The 22,443-nt window shown below is 36.9% G+C and overlaps 1 protein-coding gene across 2 annotated transcripts in view; it reads left to right on the top strand.

Moving 5' to 3' along the window:
• FBXL2 (F-box and leucine rich repeat protein 2) overlaps positions 1-22,443 on the top strand; it is a 50,851-nt gene that overhangs the window by 22,131 nt on the left and 6,277 nt on the right. Inside the window, exons 3-13 of one of the 2 annotated variants that reach the window (XM_041466678.1) lie at positions 5,110-5,164; positions 6,689-6,763; positions 9,679-9,773; positions 11,979-12,047; positions 12,134-12,229; positions 12,535-12,661; positions 12,857-12,931; positions 16,022-16,152; positions 20,025-20,085; positions 21,500-21,544; positions 21,837-21,893. In XM_041466678.1, the coding sequence (XP_041322612.1) occupies positions 5,110-5,164; positions 6,689-6,763; positions 9,679-9,773; positions 11,979-12,047; positions 12,134-12,229; positions 12,535-12,661; positions 12,857-12,931; positions 16,022-16,152; positions 20,025-20,085; positions 21,500-21,544; positions 21,837-21,893 (886 nt within the window). Of the gene's footprint in view, positions 1-5,109; positions 5,165-6,688; positions 6,764-9,678; positions 9,774-11,978; positions 12,048-12,114; positions 12,230-12,534; positions 12,662-12,856; positions 12,932-16,021; positions 16,153-20,024; positions 20,086-21,499; positions 21,545-21,836; positions 21,894-22,443 lie in introns of those variants that run through there. The other variant, XM_041466679.1, reaches the window with a different exon arrangement.

The raw sequence follows: 22,443 nt of genomic DNA, 5'->3' as shown, positions 1-22,443 counted from the left end.
TAAGATTTAAATATGCCTCTCTGTTTATCTTTCCAGGACAAGTGTTATTTTGTGATTTTATTAAACAAGGTATTTAGCTGTGAAGTTGGTGAAGTTCAAAAGTACACCAGCATTAACATTGCTAATTTAATCATATAGATATAAGTTTATTTATTGAATTTAATATTTATTAAAGATTCTGCTTTTCTGAATTATGGCTATGAGTTATTTATCTTACCTGCATGTTTTCTGGCCTGCATGTTTTTATTCTAGTATTTGTACACCCTGCTGGACTACACTTAACCATGAGATGCCTCCTACCTCTGTAGGGTGTTTAGTAAAATGGAGGACAGAAGGTGAAGAGAAACCTTCCATGTATAAAGAATTGTAAATATGGTTTGTATCTACCAAGTATGACATTTTAGGAGAAATACAAGGCAGTTTCTATGATGGTTATCAGACTTTGCCACTGTGTGTGTTCAGACACAATTTGTGTTCACAAATAGTGAACTAAGAGTGTCTGATGCCCACTTCCACTGTTACTTGGGCATACATGGAGAAAATGCTGAGAAAAAAACTACTAAAAAAAGAAAATCAAAGCTGTGAAAGCTGTACTTTTTCTCCCTGATACTTTTCCATGCATGTAGGCTTTACTCTTCCATATTGCATGTGAGGGACTTTAATGCGGACAGATTTGCTATGCAAGGAATTGTACAAGTCAGTAAGAAATCCATAGTCTAAAATGGGGAAGACATAACATATTTGTTGTGTGCATGTTTTGTAAAAACTGGACAGCGTGGTAAAGTTGAAAGGGTCTTCTAAGAAAGTTATCTAGTTGTTGTGCTGTCTTCAGTGAGGCATTTCTCATCCTTATTACTTTGGTTTTCATTTAGATAAAGTTTGTTATCGTCCTTGTGTGCAAAGCCACTATAAATTTAAACAGCATGAAAATCAAAAGTTCTGGTTGTGGAATTCTATTCACAAGTCAGTTATAAACAAATCCATATCTTAGGTTTTTGGTGAAGCTTTTTAGAAATTACCAGGTGTTTCTGTCATACCAAATTCTGGTGGTATGGCCAGAATTTCTAGGAAGTAAAGTATCTGTGTGTGGTACTCACTGCATGCATCTCATTATCCATTTTTTTATCAATCCTTTTAGCATTGTATCAAAATACCTACAATGAGTAATTGCTGGGGTATTACTTTAAAAGCTTATTCTTTATGTGACCAAATGTGGAAGTGCCTTAAAAAATAAGAGAGAAGCATTTTGACTCTTGCACAAATTGATTTGTCCCTCTATAGGAGGAACACTGTACATACAGTGTTGGGATTTTGAGAAATAGCTTGTTTCTTTCTGTTGCCCCTTAGGGAAAGAAACAATGTTAGGAGTCAGCTGTCTCTGTGTTTGGAAAGACATTGGGCAGTCTATTTATAGCACAAGGGAATAATGAAGCACATGTGGAAATACATGGGAAGATGCTGGAGACTGTAGATAACTACTTCAGCAGAACCATATAAATTGCAGTGAAAGTGTCTCAAAAAGGTGACCTAGGTCTGTGGCCCTCTTATGCTGAGTTTTGGTGGGTCTTGGGTATCAAGCAAATTCCAGAGTACAAGTATATAAATCCTTACTGCAGCACTTTTAAGCAGGCAGGAAATGGGTGAGATTCTGTAAGATTCTTGTCTGATGCTGTGTCAAAAAAGCTGTTACAATGGCCTGAAATGGCTTTGAAAATGGAGGTAATGAAATCATACTTCATGTCTGTGTACAGCCTTGTTGATACCAATTAATTTTTTAATGCTGCACATGCTTCTGATGTCTACAGTTGAAGAAACATGCTGAAAAAATAATGGGCAGAGAAAAGGAGATTTAAAGAACTGAAGTAAAACAACTGTTAAAATAGGAATTAAAGATGACATGATAAGTGGCTTTTAAACTTGGTGAGGATAAAGTATGAACTGCTAAAGCACTCTTTAATTTGGTGAAGAAAAGTAGAAAACAGCATAGAGCTGGGAGTCAGACATTCACCTTGGAAATAAGGGAAACATTTTGACAGAGTGATTAACCAGTGGAACAAACTACCAGAGAAGGTGATGATTTTCCATGTCTTGAAGGCTTTCAAATGAAGAATAGATCCTTTTCTGTAAGCTAGGCTTTGGTCAAATGCTGGTTTGCCGTGAGGGAGTTGAGGAACTCTGAGCTTGTACAACTCTTTGTGCCTTTGGCATGAAGCTGACATGTGCTGCAGGGACTGTTAACATTGAAAGGTCTCCAAGGCCAAACTCATGGGGCACGTGTCCAGAGTGGTGTGTGCCTAGGGATGAAAAGGCTTGAAGGGCTCCAAGTGTTGGTAAGTGTATTTTCCTTCTTGAGCTCAATGCAGGCTAACTGTGGAGAATTGAATAGCCTGGGACACTAGAACTCAGAACAGATGATCCTAAACATTACTGTGAATTTATTAACTTAATTTCCATTTCCTTGTGTTAGTACATGCCAAAGACTGAAGTGGAAATGAATCCTGCTGCTGGCTGCTTCTACCTATGTAGCTGTGGTCATAGAGGACAGAAGTGCTATACAACCAGCAGCTGCCCTGCTTGGTCATTTTTTCCACTTCTTAAAATTGCAAGTGCCTGCTGGTGGTCCTTCACCCAAATGCCAGACAATGTCACTGTCTGTTCCCATGTCATTTTGTTGGTTGCATTTAAAGTCTTTAAAGACTGAAGTTTTTTAAAGATTTGAAATGACTTTAAACCTCAGAGTCTTGTGCCTCCTTGATCAGTTTTCCTGTCTGGTAAGGATATGCTAGTAATTCTGTGGGACCTCAAGGAGACAAGCAAGTGCATGTTAGCGGTACACATGGAAGACTGATTATAGAGGGTAAATAAATAGAAGAGCATGGAAAAAAGTGTTTTCAAGCACATGTGCAAGATGCCTCTTTGGAATTATAAAGGTATTTACTGGCATCTCTTGTCTATTGTACTGTATAAGCGAAGAGTAATAACTGCTTTTGATTGCTGGTAATATATCTTAATGTTGTTACCTGTTTTGATGGGGACAGCTTGGGCTGCCTTGCAGGAAAGGTTTTTCTCTAGAACAAAAAAAAAAAAAACCGTAAAAGCATCACAAATGTTTACACTTGCTAAAATGTTTCTTCTCTTAATATGAATAACCACTTTCAGTTTTTACCTTTTGGAAAGTCACTTCATACAGAATGAAGCAAAAATAAATACATCTGTTCTCCATTTGGTTTTAGTTTAACTTTTTGTTTTAGCAGAAATCCTGCATCAGCGTTAATCTCTTAACAGCAATAAACAATGAAACATGAAGATAGACTGCCAGACAACTCAAGAGTGGTGGGGGTGTATAAAATACTCTTTCCTCAACATTTTACACTTTCCTCTGTTGTTTCTTTCTTCAGTAGAACTGGATACCTTGCTTCTAAAGCATGTCACATTCTTATTTAGGCAAGAGTATTGTGTCACAAGTTCTTTCATTGTGCAAATAACATGGAAATCTCTCTTTTGTGCTTCTATAAATCTGAGATAACCCTCAGGTTCCACTCTCACAGTGGTTCTATGAGGAAGCTTCTGCAAGCCAGGAAGCTTTTGCAGCTTTCTCTCGTGTAATCTCCACAACCTCATCTGCTGACATTTCCCTCATGGTGGGGCAAAAGGTGATGTCAGAAAAGGGTTCCTGTTGAGTTGCTGGTATTTATGCTGCTCTTAGAAGAGAGAGAACACTTTCCAGTGTTCGTCTGAACAGTCCAGCGATTTTCTGAGCACATTGTGTACTTTGTGCATTCAATGCTGCTAAGTTTCCTGAAGTGGATAGGCCTCAGAAAGGATGTTCAAATGTCAAAATAGATGCTATCAAAATAAATGTTATTGACAGGATTTTATAAACTGTTTCATAGCTTCTGAAAACATCTTTCCTTCTGTTTGCTTGGCTATTAGTTGTTTTGAGAAAGTATATTACTCTATGGTAAAAAAGAGAAGAAAAAAATTCCAGGTGTCAAATGAAACATTGGAAGACTACTATCTGAAGTGATCATAATAAATGTCCAGAAGGTTGTTATGTTTAAGAAGTACTTTCATTACATTTTTTGCTCTTATCACAGCTAAAACAGTGCTTAAGATGTAAGCATCCATTTTGAGCTCTAGCTTCAGATTTTCATTTGAAAAACAGTAACCAGAATGCTACGTGATTAAATTCAACATCTCTTACCAGTTGTTTGCTCCTCAATGTTAACATCTAACTATAATATGAAATTGTTCTTATTACTATTCATGATTGTGATGACTGAAAAAGTTCCTTGGCAATCAAATAGCAGTTTATCAGTGAATTACAGGAACATCTTTCATATATTTCATAGATTTCATTCTCTGTAATAGAAAATTATTTTTAATAGGATCTATATTTTATGCTTAAGCTAATGATTTCTTTTTCACTGAGAACATTCTCTGAACCAATTTCGTTTGTGTTTGGAAATGGTATTTTGCAAAATTCATTTTGATAGTGAAAAATTTCTTTCTGTAAACTGTTAAGAGTTGACAACCCTGAAAAATTGGTTCCATGATCAGAATAGTAAATCTGAATTTTCAGCTGTAGTTGTTTCTTGTAGAGTAAATTTTAAAAAAAGATACTATGTTAACTTGGTAGTCACTGTGTACCCTTTCAGAAATTTGGATCTTTGTCCTTTATATTTGTCCCTTACATTCTTGAACTTGGATTTATCTGTTTCTTACTCTTCCCCAACCTCTGAATACCATCAGTATCCGTGCAAGTTACTTCTTTAATTGTGCTACAATTAAAGGAATATAAGCTAGTTTCTGTGAATTAAAAAGAAAAAATTATCTGTTACTGTAGGGAGAGGGAACAGAAAATAGATTTTCAGAAGCAGTATCTGCTGGTTTCTCATATGTTGGTGTTGACTGTCTTTAGATGATAGCTATGATATTATTCTGTAAGTCTCAATAACCAAAAACAATTTGGTAAAACACTCATATAGCATTTAGTCTGTTTCTTGTGTAACTGATGTCTTTCCATAGAACTACAGAAACACGAATACATACAGTAGTTGGAATTTATAATTAAGCATTTTAATTGTACTTGTTTTCCTTTCTTTCTAGAATATTTTCTTTCTTGGACATAGTTACTTTGTGTCGCTGTGCGCAAGTTTCCAAGGTATGTATTTCTCTTGGAGTTTTTTGTTGTTCCCTATGCTGTTCTGTTAATTACATCCGAATCATGGGATTCACTGCAATCTGCTTCCTGATTAAAAAAAAAAAAAAAAAAAAAAAAAAAAAACGGTTTTCTCGGTCTCTTAGTTTATTCAAGCAAATGAGCAGGGATCCCAGTTTTGTATGTAGATGTGGGCTTAGTCGCTGTGTACAGGAGTTCTGTCCAAAGGCTGTGGAAAAGATATCCAGTCCTGTTGCTCTGTATCTGGAGAAGGGATTAAGCCCAGTTTGGCATGATGGCATTTGCTTTTTATAAAGCACGTGGCTGTATAACACTATTTTTCAGGTGTAATTGCTGCTTAAAATTCCATGTATGGAACTGGTTAATGTGCACCATGTGTCTAAGAAGTAGATCCATCATTTTCTTGCCAAATACAAAAGTAGATGGATGTTAAGTAGATGGGCTACTAGTGGAGGAAAAAAGCACACACAAGATATTAGTGAAGGCATGCTAAGTAAGTTTTTTATTTTTAGCTTGTCTTCCTTTTTTCTTCTTGAAATAAAATTAATAATACTCTGTTTCTACATCAGCTGCATACAATGAACTATATTATTATACAACATACAATGAACTATATTATTATACAGCATACAACTATATTATTATACACCATAAATGAACTTAATTTCATATTTTTCTTCCTTCTCTTACAGTTGGGTTTGGTTTGGGATTTAATTGATTGGTTGTTTTAATGTATAATTGTGTAATTATTTTATTCTTTACCCATATCGCCCTGTCCTGCAACTTCAGTAAGTCTTGTGAGTCAGGTAACATCAGGTTTCATCTAAAACCTACAAAACTGCATAAGAAAACCAAAGTGATTAAATGAATTGTATCTTTCTCTGAAAACTTGTCAGTGGGATGTGGTATTCTTTTTTCTCTAATTTTCTGCATATATCTGTGTTTCTCTGGCTTCCTAATTTTGCTTTACTTTGAACAACTATTGCTTTGACAGGGAAGGACAAGCTCTTAAATGTGTACATGTAACGTAGCACATGGAAAGGAAAGGCCTGGTCCTAATAGTGGAAAGTCAGCAGTTTTCTGAAAGGTTTCTGTTTTCTCAGAATAGTAACTAGTGAGGTTGAGGAACTGTGGTTTTATTGAAAGGAATCTCATCTGCAGCTGCTTTTTTTCCATTTAGATATAGCAAAAGTAACTAATTGGAAACCTTTACCAAAGCTTTTTAAGAATGGAAGGCTAAATATTTCTCTGTGTGTGCTTCACATTTAATATCTTGCTTTGCCATATGTTTTGTAGCCACAAGTTAACCTTTGAAATGTAATCCATTTAGGAGATTTGCAATTAATGTCTGCAAATTCTATGTTTTTAGCTATGTATGAGTACTAATATCTACAATTTTTTTTTAAATGCTGCCTGAAATTGTCAAGTTTGTAATTGCATTACTGAGATGAAAATGAAGGGAGTGGGCAGTGGAGCTAATAAATAAACTGTATTTGTTTTCTGTAGGCATGGAATGTTTTAGCTCTGGATGGAAGCAATTGGCAAAGAATAGACCTCTTTAACTTCCAAACGGATATAGAGGTTAGTGTCTTTTTCATTTTAACGGTATTTTTTATTCCTATGGAAATGTTGAAGAGCATAGCCCATTTGGAGTGCCCCACATACTGTGCTTGTTTTCACACATTTTAAAGACTAAGTTCACGAAAATAATACTGTGAAGAAGCAGATGAAAAAGAACTCTGTGTTTGCCTTTTTTTTTTTCCTGGATGTGTGTTTCAGTTTTGGTTGCCAGCTGTGTATCAGACGATTTTCATATATCACATACATATAAGGCTCTAGAAATTCAAGCCTGCTCATTTCCAGAAAGGAAAGGTGTAAATGGTGTCTCTGGATGGAGTGAGATTCTTGGAATTGCTTTTACAATCTAGAGGATAGTTTTGCTAGTCCCAAATCCTTCTATGAGGGGGCCATCTAGTGCTGGAAGCTCACTGGACACTTGGCTACAGCATTTGGAGATTTAGCCATTAAAATGGTAGACAACTTTTCTTACTGCAGACTTGCCTGGATTTGATTTGGTGTGTATCTGATTACCATTTTATGACCATTTGTTTTGTAAGGTTTAAACCTTGTGTGAATGCAGGTATATGTGAAGTAAAGTCCTTTCTAGTGTGTAATGAAAGGTTTAAGGGCAGACTTGTCTTCTGTAAGAAAAACATGTCTGCATTAATGCTATCATAGATGTGCATAACAAAATAAAATATGGCATCTGAAAATAAAGAAAAAAATTAGTGGGGAACAACAATTCCTTGATTCAATCTGAACTGGTTTATTATTTGTTGATACAAATTAAATGTAGACTACAATAATAGATTTGCTTCTGTATTTTATGTTTTAGCTTCTTAGTTGCATGAATAAAATCCAGATGTGTTTCATTTGCTGTATTTTGCTTACCATGGTACAAACTGTTCCTAAAGCTTTACAGTAACATAGAAAGTAAATTTTTTTCACCACTCTTTTAAAACTTTATTGCCAACTCCTGTGCTCTACTTACCTTAAACAAGAGGATCTTGCAGAGTTAGGAGAAATATTTTTGGCATCTGCCTCAATCTAAATGTGTCAAAGATTTGGAGCTTTAATGTCATGTTTTCAGTTGCCTTTAATTTTGTGTTCCTCATTTGCCAAGAAATAAAGCAAAACCCCACAGGTCTGCAGTCCTTCCTTTTGATAGGCCTTTTCTGTGGCTGCAGTCATTTTGGTATTTAGAAACACAGAATTGTATTTTCAAGTTTTCAATATTTTTGTCATATATTTTACCTAGTGGTGTTACCCTCTGAGATGCTGAGATATTTGTAACATGGGATTCAGGAGAAGGAGTGAAACTAAGTTATGATCTTCTATTGTTATAAAAAGCTGTTGTGGTTTGGAGCATTTCAGTTACTTCAGTATTTAAGTACATTTGCAATACGTAACTCTTGAATTTACTCATAAAAATGTGTTCAGCAAGAAATTATTTCACAAATCAATTTTTCAACAATGCAGTTTCACATTTGGTGTCTAAGAACTCTTTTTAGCTGTTTTAGTATCATAATTTTTTGTCTGTGAATTTATGACAGGTAAAAGCTCCCAGCTATATTTGGCAACTTTGTGCTCAGTTGGACATGGTGCTGTTTGGTGATTTTTCAGTCAGTATTTGGTCTGAGAATATCAAATTATGAAAAAGTAGCTTTTTGTGAAATTTTCTTTATTTAAGACTTCACATGGTGGAGAATAAAGTGGGGGGGGCTATAAAAAGTGTTTGTTTTATATAAAAAATGTATGATCTTGAATTTAAATGTACCTTAGGATTCTTGGTATGTGGAACCAATTGTAAGCTGGGCTAGGTTGAAAAACTAGTTTTTTTGAGTGACAAATTATTCAAACAGCTAAATGCATTTGAATGCACAAAAGTTGTCTTCTTTAGTATGCTGGTTTTTGGGAGATTTTACATGATTAAAGAAATAAATGACTTTGGGAAACTTATCTCATTATTTGTTTGCATTTTCTTTGAATAATTCTTTAGGATTTGCCTTTTTTCTGCAATGTACATTGAACTTGCATTATATATTATTCATTGAAGAATTTATCCTTACAGTAAAGGTATTTGGCCTTTGCTGAGAAGTAATACTGATTAATTGAAAAGCTTAGAAAGATTTAAGTTTTTAGTTTAAGTTTTTAGATTTTCAGTTTCTTTGTTTCGGTGTAAATTCATCAGAGTGGTAAGATAAGCAATGTTGCTTATGGACCAAGAAGCAAGCTCTCGTAAGAAAATATTTTCCTATGGTGATGGCCAGAATGTTAGTATTAGAGAAAGACAATAAAATGTAACAACATGGCAACAAAAAATCCACTGACCTATAATTCTACATATATTTCTTCTTTCAAAAAATAAAGGGAGTTAAAAATGCAGTGTGCTGCTAGGTATTAGTCCTGTTGTTGCTGCTCTCACCAAGGTGTTTGGCACCTTTCAGTTGCAAGCATCCCTATGGCAGGAGCTGTAAAACAGGGACTTACAGGAGGCTATTGTGATGTACTGGCCTAAGCAGGTCTCTGTGGGCAATTTCAACTTAGGTGCTGTAAGAGTGACTGGGACTCTTGAGGATTGGCCAAACCTCCCATTCCACCTCTGGGGCAATTCCCTACCCATCTGACAAACCTTGAAGATCATTTTAATAGCCTTAATGGGTAGCATCTGCTGTGACAAAAAGTTGAGCTGTGTGTGATTGAATGAAAAAAAGGAAGAGAGAATTAAAGATTGAATTGAATGGTACCCGAGTGTGAGTGGAGATTCTCAACAGGTAACTGTTCTTTCTTAAAGCAGAAAAAGAATTTCAAAGAGTTATAGTTCTTAGTGTAGTGGGGTGTAGCTGGGGCTAGTCTTAACTCCTGGGATTTTTAATTTGGCTAGAATATTGTGTCAGAATGAAACTCAGCTAAATCTTCCTTTTATTTGGTTTAAGGGTCGTGTTGTGGAAAATATATCAAAAAGGTGTGGTGGGTTCCTGAGACAGCTTAGTCTGAGAGGATGCCTTGGTGTTGGAGACTCCTCTTTAAAGTAAGTAAAATCCTTGATGGAGACATCACTTGTTTCCTAATGTGTACACCAACTGCAATTAGATTACTGTTATGTCTGTTTGTGTTTCTGAGTCCTGACTGATAACCAAAATGGGATACTTAGGTAAGTACTAAATACCTTAGTATTGACTAAATGAGACATCAGTTTGAGATCAAAATATAGCTTCTGTTATTTTCTAGAAATGAACTAAGAAATGAATGTTGTGCTTTTCAAAAACGTGGCTTTTTCTTTCATTAGGATTATGTTGATATTGCTCCATTTTCAAGTGGTTAAAATATTTTCAGACTATACTCTGGCTTCCTTCAATAATCAGAGTATCCAGATTAGTGATCATTTTATTGTTTATCATCTAGTCTGGACAAGAGGTGCCCCTAGCAATAGGAGGAAGGATAAAGACTGGTACCTACATGGAGTGCCTGCAAAATCAGGAAAGATCTGGAATTCTTTTCTTGGTCTAAATAAGAACAGGCAGGCGACAAGAACATCTTGGGAGGCTCTAGAGAGGACAGTGACCCTTCTTTTACACAGGATATGAACAGAGCTGTGCATTCTTTTGTTCCCAGAAGAATGTTTTAATCCATGTAAGCTTTTTCCAATGCAAACTGTTTAGCCAGGTTCCTCTGGATATTTCTGTGAGTATTTAAACCCTAAGATCCTATCTCCAGCTGAAGGTGGAGCACCACAAGTGCTTTAGGACTCAAAGAACATTTGGAAGAAGTCTTGGGGTCTGGCTATTTTGCAGTTATGCTTTCCTCCTCTCTCCCTGGAGCCTGGGCTGGATGGTGTTCAGTCTCAAGTACTGTAGCCATTCTCAGGTGGAAAATATCAGCACAAAGATTTTGTTATCAGTGGGCATTAAGCTAGTGTCCTGTGACCTTTAGCTATTTCTAAAATTTATAAGTAAGTAAATTCATAACTTTTGTCTCTAGAGTAAATTTATGCAGCATTAATTTTCAGATACTTGTTCTGAAAGTGATTTTTCCTGTAAGGCTATTTGCATTGAGTTGTTTCCAGATCTATTAGTTTTGTGGGCAATACTAATTTCTCTATTTATCCTTATTCTACATCAACTTTTGAGTAAAATAGTCAATTACTGATGTAGATATTGGCCATGTAAGCACTGAATGCTTGTGACAGGTCTGTCAGGACGGGCCCCATGCTTGAATCTCAGAGGCAGTTTGGTGTTCCTCCAAAGTGTAACATCTTTCCAAGTGATTTGAAGAGTGTTTTGACTGTAAATCTCCCTCCAGTATATGAATTTTGGAATAGCTGTTTTGAGTACTGAAGTGGAAACTCTCACCAATATAACTGCTTGCTGGGGTTTTTTTTCCATTGTTTGCAATCCATGCTGCAATCCGTCCAGAAGTTGTTACCAGCTGAGCGTGTAGTCAGATCTGTTAACCAGGTCAAGCCTCCAGACAAAACTGTTTTTGTGTGTTTCCTTCCCTCCTGCCAATAAAATCCATGCGGCTGAAGGAAACATGGGCATAAAAACAATGTTCTGAAATGCAATGTAGCTGTAAATATTACTTTGCACAGATGAAAAGAAAATGTATGCATTTCTTCAGACTAATTAGTATAATGATATATACAGGCTCTCAACAGTATAATAGCTCCAATCATCCTTAAGGTTCATACCCAGTAGTGCAGACTGATGCTTTTTAACTTTTAAAATAATAAAGAAGCAATTTGCAGCCTACAGGGCATTCCACTGGTAGTTCAATAGACTTAGGTCACCCTTTACTATTGTACCAGGTGTGTCCCTTTCCATTTGCTGTGGGAGCAAGCTCTTTATTAAGACTTGCAAAGGCTTCAGTAATGAGATGTGCAAAAACTCTTCCTAGAAGCCTAATGTTTAAGTGATGTAACTCTTGAAGCTTTCTGTTTATGACCTTGAGTTTTTTGTTACAGTATTTGAAGCAAGTTCTGACTTATATATGACAGAATTAACCACATTGCCCGAGTGGTATTTGAGAGAGAAACAGCAATTTCCTAAGACCAGAAACTTGCAGTAGGAAAAGGAAGAAGCAACCACTGAGACAAATGTGTTTGAAGCATACTTTGCAGTTACTCTGTGGCTTGAAGATCAGGCTTTTTGACCAAGGTGGGAGGAGGTACGGGACAGAGCGCGCTCTAGTGACTGCCTTGGACATTTTATTAATTCACTTTTTTGTTGCGTTTTAGGACCTTTGCACAGAACTGCAGAAACATTGAACACTTAAATCTGAATGGGTGCACAAAAATCACTGACAGGTAAGTCAAAGAGGTTTTTTGATTCATGGGAAAATTTGGAAAAAGAAGTAGCTGAAGGTATTTTTAGTGTGTCTGCTGTTTTGCAGCACGTGTTACAGTCTTAGCAGATTCTGTTCCAAGCTGAAACATCTGGATCTGACATCCTGCGTAGCCATCACAAACAGTTCTTTAAAAGGCTTAAGGTAAGAAGATTCAGTGTTCTGTGTTAAGGAAAAGTGTTTAAAGAGCTGTTCAGCATTTAATAAAGTTAAAATATTGGTGCTGAACTTTTGTGCTGTGGTCAGCAGGGGCTGTATTCTATATCTAAGACTTCTGGGGTGTAGACTGTGGTGCTTGTGTGTGGTCTTTTCTCATGACTTTTCTGTGGAGGCCTGGCACAGTCCACTGGCTATCATTAATTTCTAACAGTGTGTTTAATTTGGGTTTCCCACTGTTATGACTATTTGAAGGCTGGATTTAACTTTATGTATTTTTTTAATTCTCCCAGTGAGGGTTGCAGAAATCTGGAACATTTGAATCTTTCCTGGTGTGATCAGATTACGAAGGATGGTATTGAAGCACTGGTGAAAGGGTGTAGTGGACTAAAAGCTCTATTTCTTAGAGGTTGCACACAGGTACATAATTGCTTGGGTGATCCTTTAGGAATAAAATTTTATTTTGGGTTTTTGAAATCTCCATGAATTAAAAAATGTCATTTTTGTTGTAGTATTTTGTTCAATATTTCAAGATGTGTACATTTTTTGGGCTGCTTTGCTGTGCTTTTAATTTCTTGTTTCTTTTCCTATGTCCAATTTAATTGCTAAACACAGTTAGAAGATGAAGCATTGAAACACATTCAAAATCACTGTCATGAGCTTGTAATCCTGAATTTGCAATCGTGTACAGTAAGTATTTGAAGCTTCCAAAGGTACAGTCTGTAAAAATCAGAAATTATTTTGAATGCTAATCAATTGATCTGCTATGCATTTAAGTAAGATAGTACATTTCTAGAGTTTATAGGATTTTGTGTGAAATAGTAGCTTTAAATGAGCTGGCTGTTTCTACAGCTGAGTTTTGACTTGAAGTGTTGGGTTATTTTTTTCCCCTTCATTACATCTTTTAAGTGTGGTAAACTCTGGAGTAAGAATTAACTGCATTCATTCAAATTTCATTAGCTGTGTAGCATTTTGGTCTATTCATAATTCTAAGGTTTCTAATTGAGCAGAAGTCATCTTCTGGGCTACATAATACAGAGTAAAACATAATGGCATCATAACTGAAAATGATTCAGAACCATCTAAGTGGCAGAATGGCATGCCTTTCCAATAATAATGGAGAACACATTCATTAGTAATTAAATGACTGGGAATCATTAATGTCTTTGTAATTCTACTTAGAGAACACAAATTTTCTTTGCTCTGGTTTATATTGTCTTTTTCATTGTTTCTGATGTGACTTTTCAGGATTGGGGAAAGGACTCCTTTTAGATTTTAAATATATCTAAGTCATTCTTTCCTTGCAAATAAGCCTTGAAAGATATTGAAATCAATTAGAATTTCAGTGCTTTAGTCATGCAGAGTTGAATAATGAAATTATATTTTTGTTTGTTTATTTTTGAAAAGTTTTCTAGTTTTATTGCTAGAAGGTATCATAAAAACCTGCAAAACTTTCAAATCTGTTTTACAGATTGTTCTAGAATGAATGTGGCATGGGAACATTTTTTGTTAAGATTGAACCTAATAGGTTTCTTTAAAGTGTTGAGTATTTTTGAGTGTTAGGGATTATTTAAAGTTACATTAAAATTTCAGAAAATAAGAATAAGAATACAAAGCTTGAGCTTCCATGATACTGATGTTTAGTGAAAGAGAATTTTTCAGTCTGACTGTACGTGCCCACTGAAGCTGGGCACTTAAAGAGAACGACAGTAAAGTTCCTTCTTTTGGTCAGAACCCCACTTAAATAAAGTCAGTACATCGTTTCCTCCCCTTTTACTCTTCCTTTTGCTGCCCTTCTCACAAGTTCTTTTTCTGTTGTGTTTTGCCTGAGACTAATGAGATATATCAGGGCCAGCCTTTTCTGACTGTTTTTATGGAAGGATCTCAAGCGGTCGGATGATAATCAGTTCTTATGTCTCCCACTTAACAGTGGCATTGGCACAGAAGTGCACCAGAGCTTTCCTTTGGTCAGGATGTCTGTTGTAATGTAGTACAAACATAAAATCCTCCCAAGGGGAAGTATTTTTTCCTTTGAGTTTTCTGAGTTGCTAGTCTATGTGTCCTACCTAATTACATGTGCTTTAAAGCTGTATTTCTCTGGAGGTGTGTCCTGCTTGCTATGGCTTGGAAGCATGCTTCCAGAAGCATCCAGGCTCCATATCATCAAAGAGATTTTTATACAGCAGGTGTCCTTGTGCTTTATATGACCCCCCACTGTAATTCTAGTGACTCTGTTTTATGGGCCCTGTAAAATGCCAGGCCAGCCCCAGCAGCTGTGGAATGAGCTAGCATTAGCTTTGGAAACTGCACATCTGAAAGGTACCATCTTTAGAGAAAGATTTTAGAAATTTGCAGGGACTTGCAGGCATTTTTTGAACGCTTTTCTTTCCTGACAGTGATATGGGCATTGAAATCACAAGCAATTTCTGAGTGGAAAATTTTCATTTATGACTTGAGGGCTTGTTACAGCAGAATAAATTTTACATGGTCCTTGCCTTCGAAGCCATCCCGTTTTCCAGTAACAGCATCATGTGTATTTCTTAAAGCAAAGACAATAGTTCCAGAAAATAACATGGTTTTGGAGAGTCAAATCCAGAAATACCTGACTTGGACAGAACACCAAAACTTACCTTCTTACCTGTAGATTATACAAATCCTTCTGAATCCCCAAAAAGAAAATGATACTTCTAATTTTCTGCTGATAATAATTTGACTGAATTAGTTGCAAAATCTAAACTTCTGATATTATCTAGGAATGGTTATTTTTGTGGTAATAGCACCAGAAATATGCTACAGTTGTATGAGCATACTCAAATAAGGGGCTTATACAAGGCTTTCTATTAAAAATACAGCAGAGGTCTTTGCTACTATTGCAAGAGTATTATAAAGCCAGGAAATAAAACAACCTGTTCCACAGAGCAGAAAAATTAAATTCATAGTGTTAGGAGGAGGAGGAGGACAGAGAGCTTTTTTCAGGATAGAAGACTTGTAAACAAAATCTTATTTGCACACACACAGTAATCCAGTTCCTGTTGCTATTTTGTGTGCAGCTGCAATGGGGCTATTTCTTATAGTTCCTGTTTCAGAGAGAAAACTTATTTATTCATATTCTAAATTTGGAATTACTCCTGACAGAATATCTACTACAAAATGTTTTTGAGAAATTAAATGTCCACTTTTGAGTTAAATCTTTCATCTAAAGGGGTATGTATAGGTTAGGGCAAGTCTGGCTTTTACACTTACCTTCTGTAAAAAATGGATTATGTGTAATTGTTTCCCTGTAACTCTTGCTTCAAAAATTATCAGAGGGTGGAGGGGTTTGCCCTTGGGTTCTAAGGCTCCAGGCCAAATTAGGTAGTTAGCTCTCCTGCTGTGAGGCTTTGAAATCTCTTTTGCACTGTTCCCAAATGTACACAGTTACTGGAACAGAAGACCTGGACCCCACCAATATACAAGAAGTGAGCACAATTTAAAAAAAAAGTGAAAAATTATGAAACAAAAAGCAAAATGAAAGAGGAAGACAACAACAAACAACTCTCACTTTGTGATTCTCACTGCCTTACAGTAGAACTTAAGGTCTATGGAAAAATATGTAGTTAAGTAGGAATTGTAAATGTTGATTATCTTCAGTGGTTTCATGACTCCATTTTTTAGTTGAAAATCTAGGTTGCCTTGGTTATATACAGTGTGACAGTAGCAGTTCAGTGTCAGTGGTCTTGAGTTTTGTTCTTGGCTGATTACTTGATAAGGAAGTAACTTCAACCTTCTTCTGTATTGCAGCAAATTTCAGATGAAGGCATTGTGAAAATCTGTAGAGGATGCCATAGGCTGCAGTCACTCTGTGTTTCAGGCTGTAGCAACCTGACAGATGCTTCTCTCACAGCACTTGGTCTGAACTGTCCAAGGCTGAAGTGAGTATGTCATGAGTGTGTTGTATGTCATGTTCTTACTGGCCTGATCTAAGAAATTCACTTCTGAAGATGAGTTGCATTTGCTAACAAAACACTAGGTACATAAACTTGAGGGATGGTCCTCTATAGCTTCATATTAATGTAGTTCACTGTATATCAGCAAAACAAGAGTTAATATATAACGAATCAGATGTGCTGAACCCAGCAGTTTAATTCTGTGCTTCTAGCTAAATATTTTAGGTACTAAGTACAAGTGAGAAAGAAAGAAGATATAAAGCCCATTACTTTTTTAAAAGCTAAGATCATCTGTGGTTGTGTTGTTTCTTTTGATGTTTGTACTGTGATGTGGTTTTATGCAGTCATTTTTCTTAGAAAATAGCTAAATTGTATCTGATTATTATATTTAAAGATTTTATTATAAAAGTGCTTTTAATATACTCTGCAGTACAGCCTGGTGTTCTTAAACTCTGAAATAAAGTGTGCTCATGTCTTTGCAAGCATGGACTGATATTTATGAGAGATGTTTTGAACAATAGGGGCTTATCAGTTAAAAATAATATAAGCTTCCCCACTGGTGTAATTTATGCAAACATATATGTTATGGTGGGCTTTCAAACCAAGGCTCAGTTATGCAGCAGCTCCCTGGTTATGGAGACATATTGTAGAGACAGATAATACTTCTAATTTTAATGTAAATTAAATAAAAATATTTTTGGATCACAAATGGCCATTCATGATAGGAACATGCAGGAGTCAGAACTTGTTATTCTTAAATCACAGATAGGGGAGGAATGAGTAGTCTGTAAAAATTAGGGGATGCTGCATTCAGATGTCAGTGTACCGTATGCTGATACACAGTGTTCCTTTAGCTGAATGGATGAAAAAGAGCTTTTGGTACTGTAGAAAACCTGTCCAGGCTGACAGTCCCCTTTGTGTCCCTGTTCATATTTATTAGGAGCTTAGGAGCCTTTTGGCAAACTTACTGGAGTTCCCTAGAAAGCTGTGCTGTTACTGCTGGTCTTTTTCCACCATTGCTCTCGTTTTCTCAGTTAGCATCTCAGATGGGCAATAAAAGGAGGTCTAAACTGCTGCTAGTTGTGCAGTTCTTTCCAAGAGCAGTGCAAGTACAGCAGGAATTGTTTCAGCTTCAGTAGGAAAACTGTCAGCCACGAGGGGGAAGGCGTCTGCTGCTCTGCTCCTGTAATGAGGAGCAGCACAGGGAAAGAAAATGACCCTTTGCAGTGATTACTGCTGAAGATTACTGCATGATGGAAGGACAGAGGATACAGCTGGTTACAGCTAGACTTTGGGACCATGGATGGAAAGTACTTGATAAAAATTATGTTGGAAATCAAAGGGAAATGTAATTCCACACTTGTTCTGTACGTTCTGAATATTTCAGTGTTGAGTGTGAAAAAAAACTCTGCTGCCTCTGTTGGACTTGCTGACCTTGTCAGGAAATTTTTGAGTATTTTCTGTGTTGTGCTACTCTCACTTCACTTTGGGATCTTGAATGTCCTACTATGCTGCTTTCCATTATACTGCTGCATTTCCCTGATTCAGTTGTTATCAGTCACAAATATCTCCTTGGACAAAAACTTAGGTCAAGCTTTCAGCAGACCCTTCAGCTGTATTTCTTATCTCACATCAACGTACAAATGTCTTGTCATCCCTCTTTACATTTGCTCTTTCAGGTGGTTGGTACCATTTCTTTTTTTCTTCTTTATTAGCACTTTTTAATGCTATAATACATGTAGGTATTTTGGCAGGGCTTGTCAAGAAAAGCACCTGTGAGCCATGAATGCTTTTGTCTGGGTGGGACTGTGAAAGTTAGGATCATATTCCTTTCAGCCCCACCAGCTGCTTAATTCCACAGGAGCAGGGAGGTGCTGAGTGCAGAGACATTCCAGGTGTGCCCAAAAAGCAGCTGTAGGCAATGAATGCAACTCTGAATCTGACTCAGAGAACATTTCTTCATAAGAGTGGAGAATCCCCTTTGAATATCATTTTGCCTCATCAGCTCCTATGTTAAGTACTTTTTCACAAATCACTGGGTAGGAAATTCATGTCAGCTGTAACAGAAAAAAAAGAAGAGCCCTCTGTATTTAAGCACAATCACTAAAACAATAGCAAAAATTAGAACTTTGGTCATTATTTCCATGCAACCCAATGCCATCCTGCCTGTTTTTTTTCGTTTTGGGTCCTGATTAATGCAGCATGTGTGATACAGCTCACTCCCCATTCTCCTGCCCTGTCTGCACATGCAATTTCAGGAAAGCTAGACCTGCTTATATTCTGGTTTCTTATTCATCTGTTTCTATAGTTGCCTTTTCAACTGGGTGTGCAGGAAGTAGCGTCCTCGCTATTTTGGATATCAATGCAGCTGTCATTGCCTCTCCACCCCCCATTAAAGTCAGCCATGTAATGAGATGGGGTTTGTAGCAAGTAATTGATGAAAGGAGCTAGAAGGGTGACAAATGTGACCTGAATTGTGGGTGGTTTTTTGTGGTGGTGTTGTTTTTCCCCTTCTTATTTGGTATCACAGGCAATTTTCAGAGTAGCTGAGAGTATTTTATGATAGGCTGCTAACTGCCCTTGATGAAAGGGCACAGAATTCCTGAATCTAAGTCTGTAAAATAAGTCCCAGAGGTATTAGAACCATCCATTTGGGAAGAGATGCCTGTCTTGTACTTAGATTGAGTTTCCCTCATACTTCTGAACCTTGTTGAAGACTGGAACTCTGCAAGTGGCTTTCCAAGCCTGTGGTGCTGCTCAGCTCTAAACTTGGGTGCCCTCTTGCATTTGGCTTGGAAGAGGCTGATCCAGCAAAGTCATAGTCAGAGCCCCACATCCTGTACTTTGGTGGGGTTTTAACTCGTTCATGCACACAGTGTGGCTTTTCCCTTTGCACTTTCTCTCTAGAGAGAGTGTCCTAGTGGCCTCCCAAAGCAGTGGAAGGATCTGGAAGCTTCTCAGTATTGCCACAAAAACTTCTTTGGTCCCTCTTTTCCCTGCTTCCTCCCTGCCAGCCCCGGTATAGCAGCAGTGGTTGCTGTAAGTTGCATTTCGTTTGTGCTGCTCATCCCGTGGCACTGTGGTTTCCCCTAATCCATCTTGATACTCACTGCACCTGCAAAGGAAAGTGTTCCTTAAAAAAAGCACGAAGAAAACAAAGACAGCAAATGGGATGGAGGCCTGTTGTGCATATTAGTTGTGCTGTTTGGGGCACTTGACCTTCTGGGTTTTTTTTTTCTTGATGCTACTTCCCAGTGCCTGTTGGAAGAGTGTTAGGATTATCTTTCCAAAACACGGTCATTTTCTTTAAGGTTGTGTCAATATAGTTTGTTGTTCTTACTCCGGGCTTGGAGGTTTTTAGCTCCATGCTTTCTGGTAACTTGCTTCACTGTGCTTCATGCAGAGGCTCTGAGGGGATTTCTAGTAAGCACTTTCTCAGTTTTGTGGTTTCCCAGCAGCCTGTGTTTAGATAACAGGTTTTAGATGCAGGCTTCATCTGCATTTTCCTTAACTCAGGATTTATTTTTCCTTATCTTTCCTCAGATAACACACAAGAAAACTTGGTCACTATGCTTTTAGTGAAGCAAGAGGTTAAAATAACCCTAATTATGTATTTTTTTTTTCCATTAAATGTTCTCTGACTGTCAGAATCTTCTGATAAACTGGATGAAAAGTCTGCTTTTTAATTTCAAGTCACGGTGAAAAATAGGGGAAGGTGTGTGTATGTGTGTATTTCTGTATATATACACATACTTTTACTATGGAGAACTTTTAAGTTGCAGAAGAGAGATTTGTATCTCAAATGCATTTGCTTTTCTCTATGTTAATGTTTTCTTTAACATTTAAAACTTTTCCAGGATTTTGGAAGCTGCAAGATGTTCACATCTCACAGATGCTGGCTTTACCCTTCTCGCACGGGTAAGGGTCATTTCAGAAGGTCACAGCTCGCCCTGTTTCATTGCTGCCGAACAGCTGTGAATTGATGTAGTCCTGCTGGGAAGCAATATGAGGAGAGGAAAATTAAAGTAGAAAGAAGCCAGTGGAGGAGGGCACTATTCATTTCATTTCTGGATTATACTTAGATCTGCAACTTGATCTATTTTGCCATCTATCATTGCATTTTTCACTTTTTTCCTCTCTTTTTTCATTTGTTTCAATTGTGTTTATTTAACATAATTCTAAACTCATGTTACATATTCTATCCAAATTTCCCTTATATTGATGGCACACACCCTTGTGATATTTACATCCAAAAAATCAGCATATAATTGATTGTTCTGAAGATAACTTTAAATTACAGATCACTTACATTATACATTATAAGCACTTGTGCCCTGGTTCATGCTGTAAATATGTACAGTAAGCATAGTGGTAGTGTCAGAAGCTTCATGTTAGACTTAGGTGTTTGCTGGTTAGGAAATCTGAACACAAAAATTATACTCTGTAAATGGGATTTGCTGCTGATATTTAATGTGAATGGAAAGGGGTTTTTTTGGTAGCCACAGTAGTTAAACAGAGTGGTTTTCTGATTGTCCAGCACTATGTCCTCAGGCTCTTGGTAGTCATCTCAAGCCTGCTCTTAACCTTTTTTTTCCTATTCCTGGAAAAAGCAGATTGGAAATTGAGCCAAGCTTTGGCACTGTGTGGTCTGCTGCAAGGTCACAAGGTTACATCCTTTTCTTGAAGTCAGTCATGATCAGATATTGAAAGCACTTCTGAAAGCTTGCTGGGGTGACTCAGAATGTTGCTCTGAGAAAATTGTGCAGGTGTGACACACAGCTTCCTTCTGCCCTTACAGTAGACCCCATTTTAATATTTTCAGCATCTATTGGCAAAGCAATTTGGTTTTAAGGCTCCTTTCTAATGTATGACAACAAAGAGAAATGTGCCATGTGCATAAGCGTATTCCAGATGAGTTAGGTGCAGCTGATAAACGCAGAAGTTGGGTTCATGTGTGTGCAGAGGAGCTGGCTTTAGTGCACAGGCTGTAAATACCATGGGTTTGGAGTGAGGAGGGAAGGGGAGCAGGGCTGCTGAGCACTGGTGTGTCCTATTCAAACCTTACAGGACAAGGAGGAGACATTTCACTTTGTAGGAGAAAAGCTGAAATCTAGATGTTTCAGAGGGAGGGGGTATTGCTTGTTAATTCATCTGTTTATTTATTTTAACAGGTTTTTTTGTCATTTGATGGTGATCAAATATTTGAGGGGATTTATATCACAGTTTCCTCTTGCAAGCTGTACTATCCCATATTATAAGCCCTGTGCATTATTTTATGTCTATATGTTGTTTTACTTCATTTTTTAATCTGTTCTTTTCTTGTTTATTGTAGAATTGCCATGAGCTGGAGAAGATGGACTTGGAAGAGTGTGTTTTGGTGAGATTTAATATGAAAAGGAATATTGAATATCCAGTGTAAGAATGCAATACATTAACACCTTTGTCTAGATGTTCTCTGGTTTTTATAAATAGTGTTGTGTTTATGGTAGGAAATAAAAATAATTATTGGGAAATTCTACACAGGGAAATACTTGGAGAGTAACAGGTGATGAGTTGTTTTCCAGAAATAACAGAACCCTCATTTGGTAGAGAAAGAGATACCATTTTGGAGGGTTGCCTCTCCTGCCGTCTGTTGCTTATAGCTGATGTTTGGTTTCTTTTATTCCCAGATAACTGACAGCACATTGATACAACTTTCCATACACTGTCCTAAGCTTCAAGCATTGGTAAGTGTAACTACTGGTCTGTGGCCTGTGGTGCTCCCCCTGGAATGACACACAGGGACAACTCCTGCAGTACAAACCCAGGCTGTTCACTCTGTGTCTAGAAATAATTCCGGATGTACAGTGACACTGTGCAAAATATGTGCAAGTTTCATAAGTATTCTAAAAGCAGCACGTTGCTCCTAAAATATTTACATGCATTGTGTGATTAAAAAAATGTTACCAAATCAGTGAGTAAAAACCAAAAACTTTTACTTTTTGGCTAACATCCTTCATATTTGATTCCTTACATATTTGATTTAACTTAAAGCACTTAGATCCTTTATGGATATTCTCAAGTGTTCAGTAATGGTTTTCTTAGGGAGTATGACACTTTACATCAAATATTGAATAAACAAAACCACCCAGAGAAGACAAATGTAGTCACTCTGTAAGCAGTTTTTTCCAAGCACCTTTTTTACAATTACATAATAAATTATGGAAGGTTTCCTTGGACTTGACTTTTGAACATAATTGGAGAGGATTGAGAGTGGGGTACCCTGCTTACTGGATT

This window comes from Pyrgilauda ruficollis, unplaced genomic scaffold, assembly GCF_017590135.1.
Source record: "Pyrgilauda ruficollis isolate IOZ18807 unplaced genomic scaffold, ASM1759013v1 scaffold2, whole genome shotgun sequence".
In the NCBI taxonomy this organism is placed as follows: Eukaryota; Metazoa; Chordata; class Aves; order Passeriformes; family Passeridae; genus Pyrgilauda; species Pyrgilauda ruficollis.
This window is presented reverse-complemented; position numbering and strand designations above follow the sequence as displayed.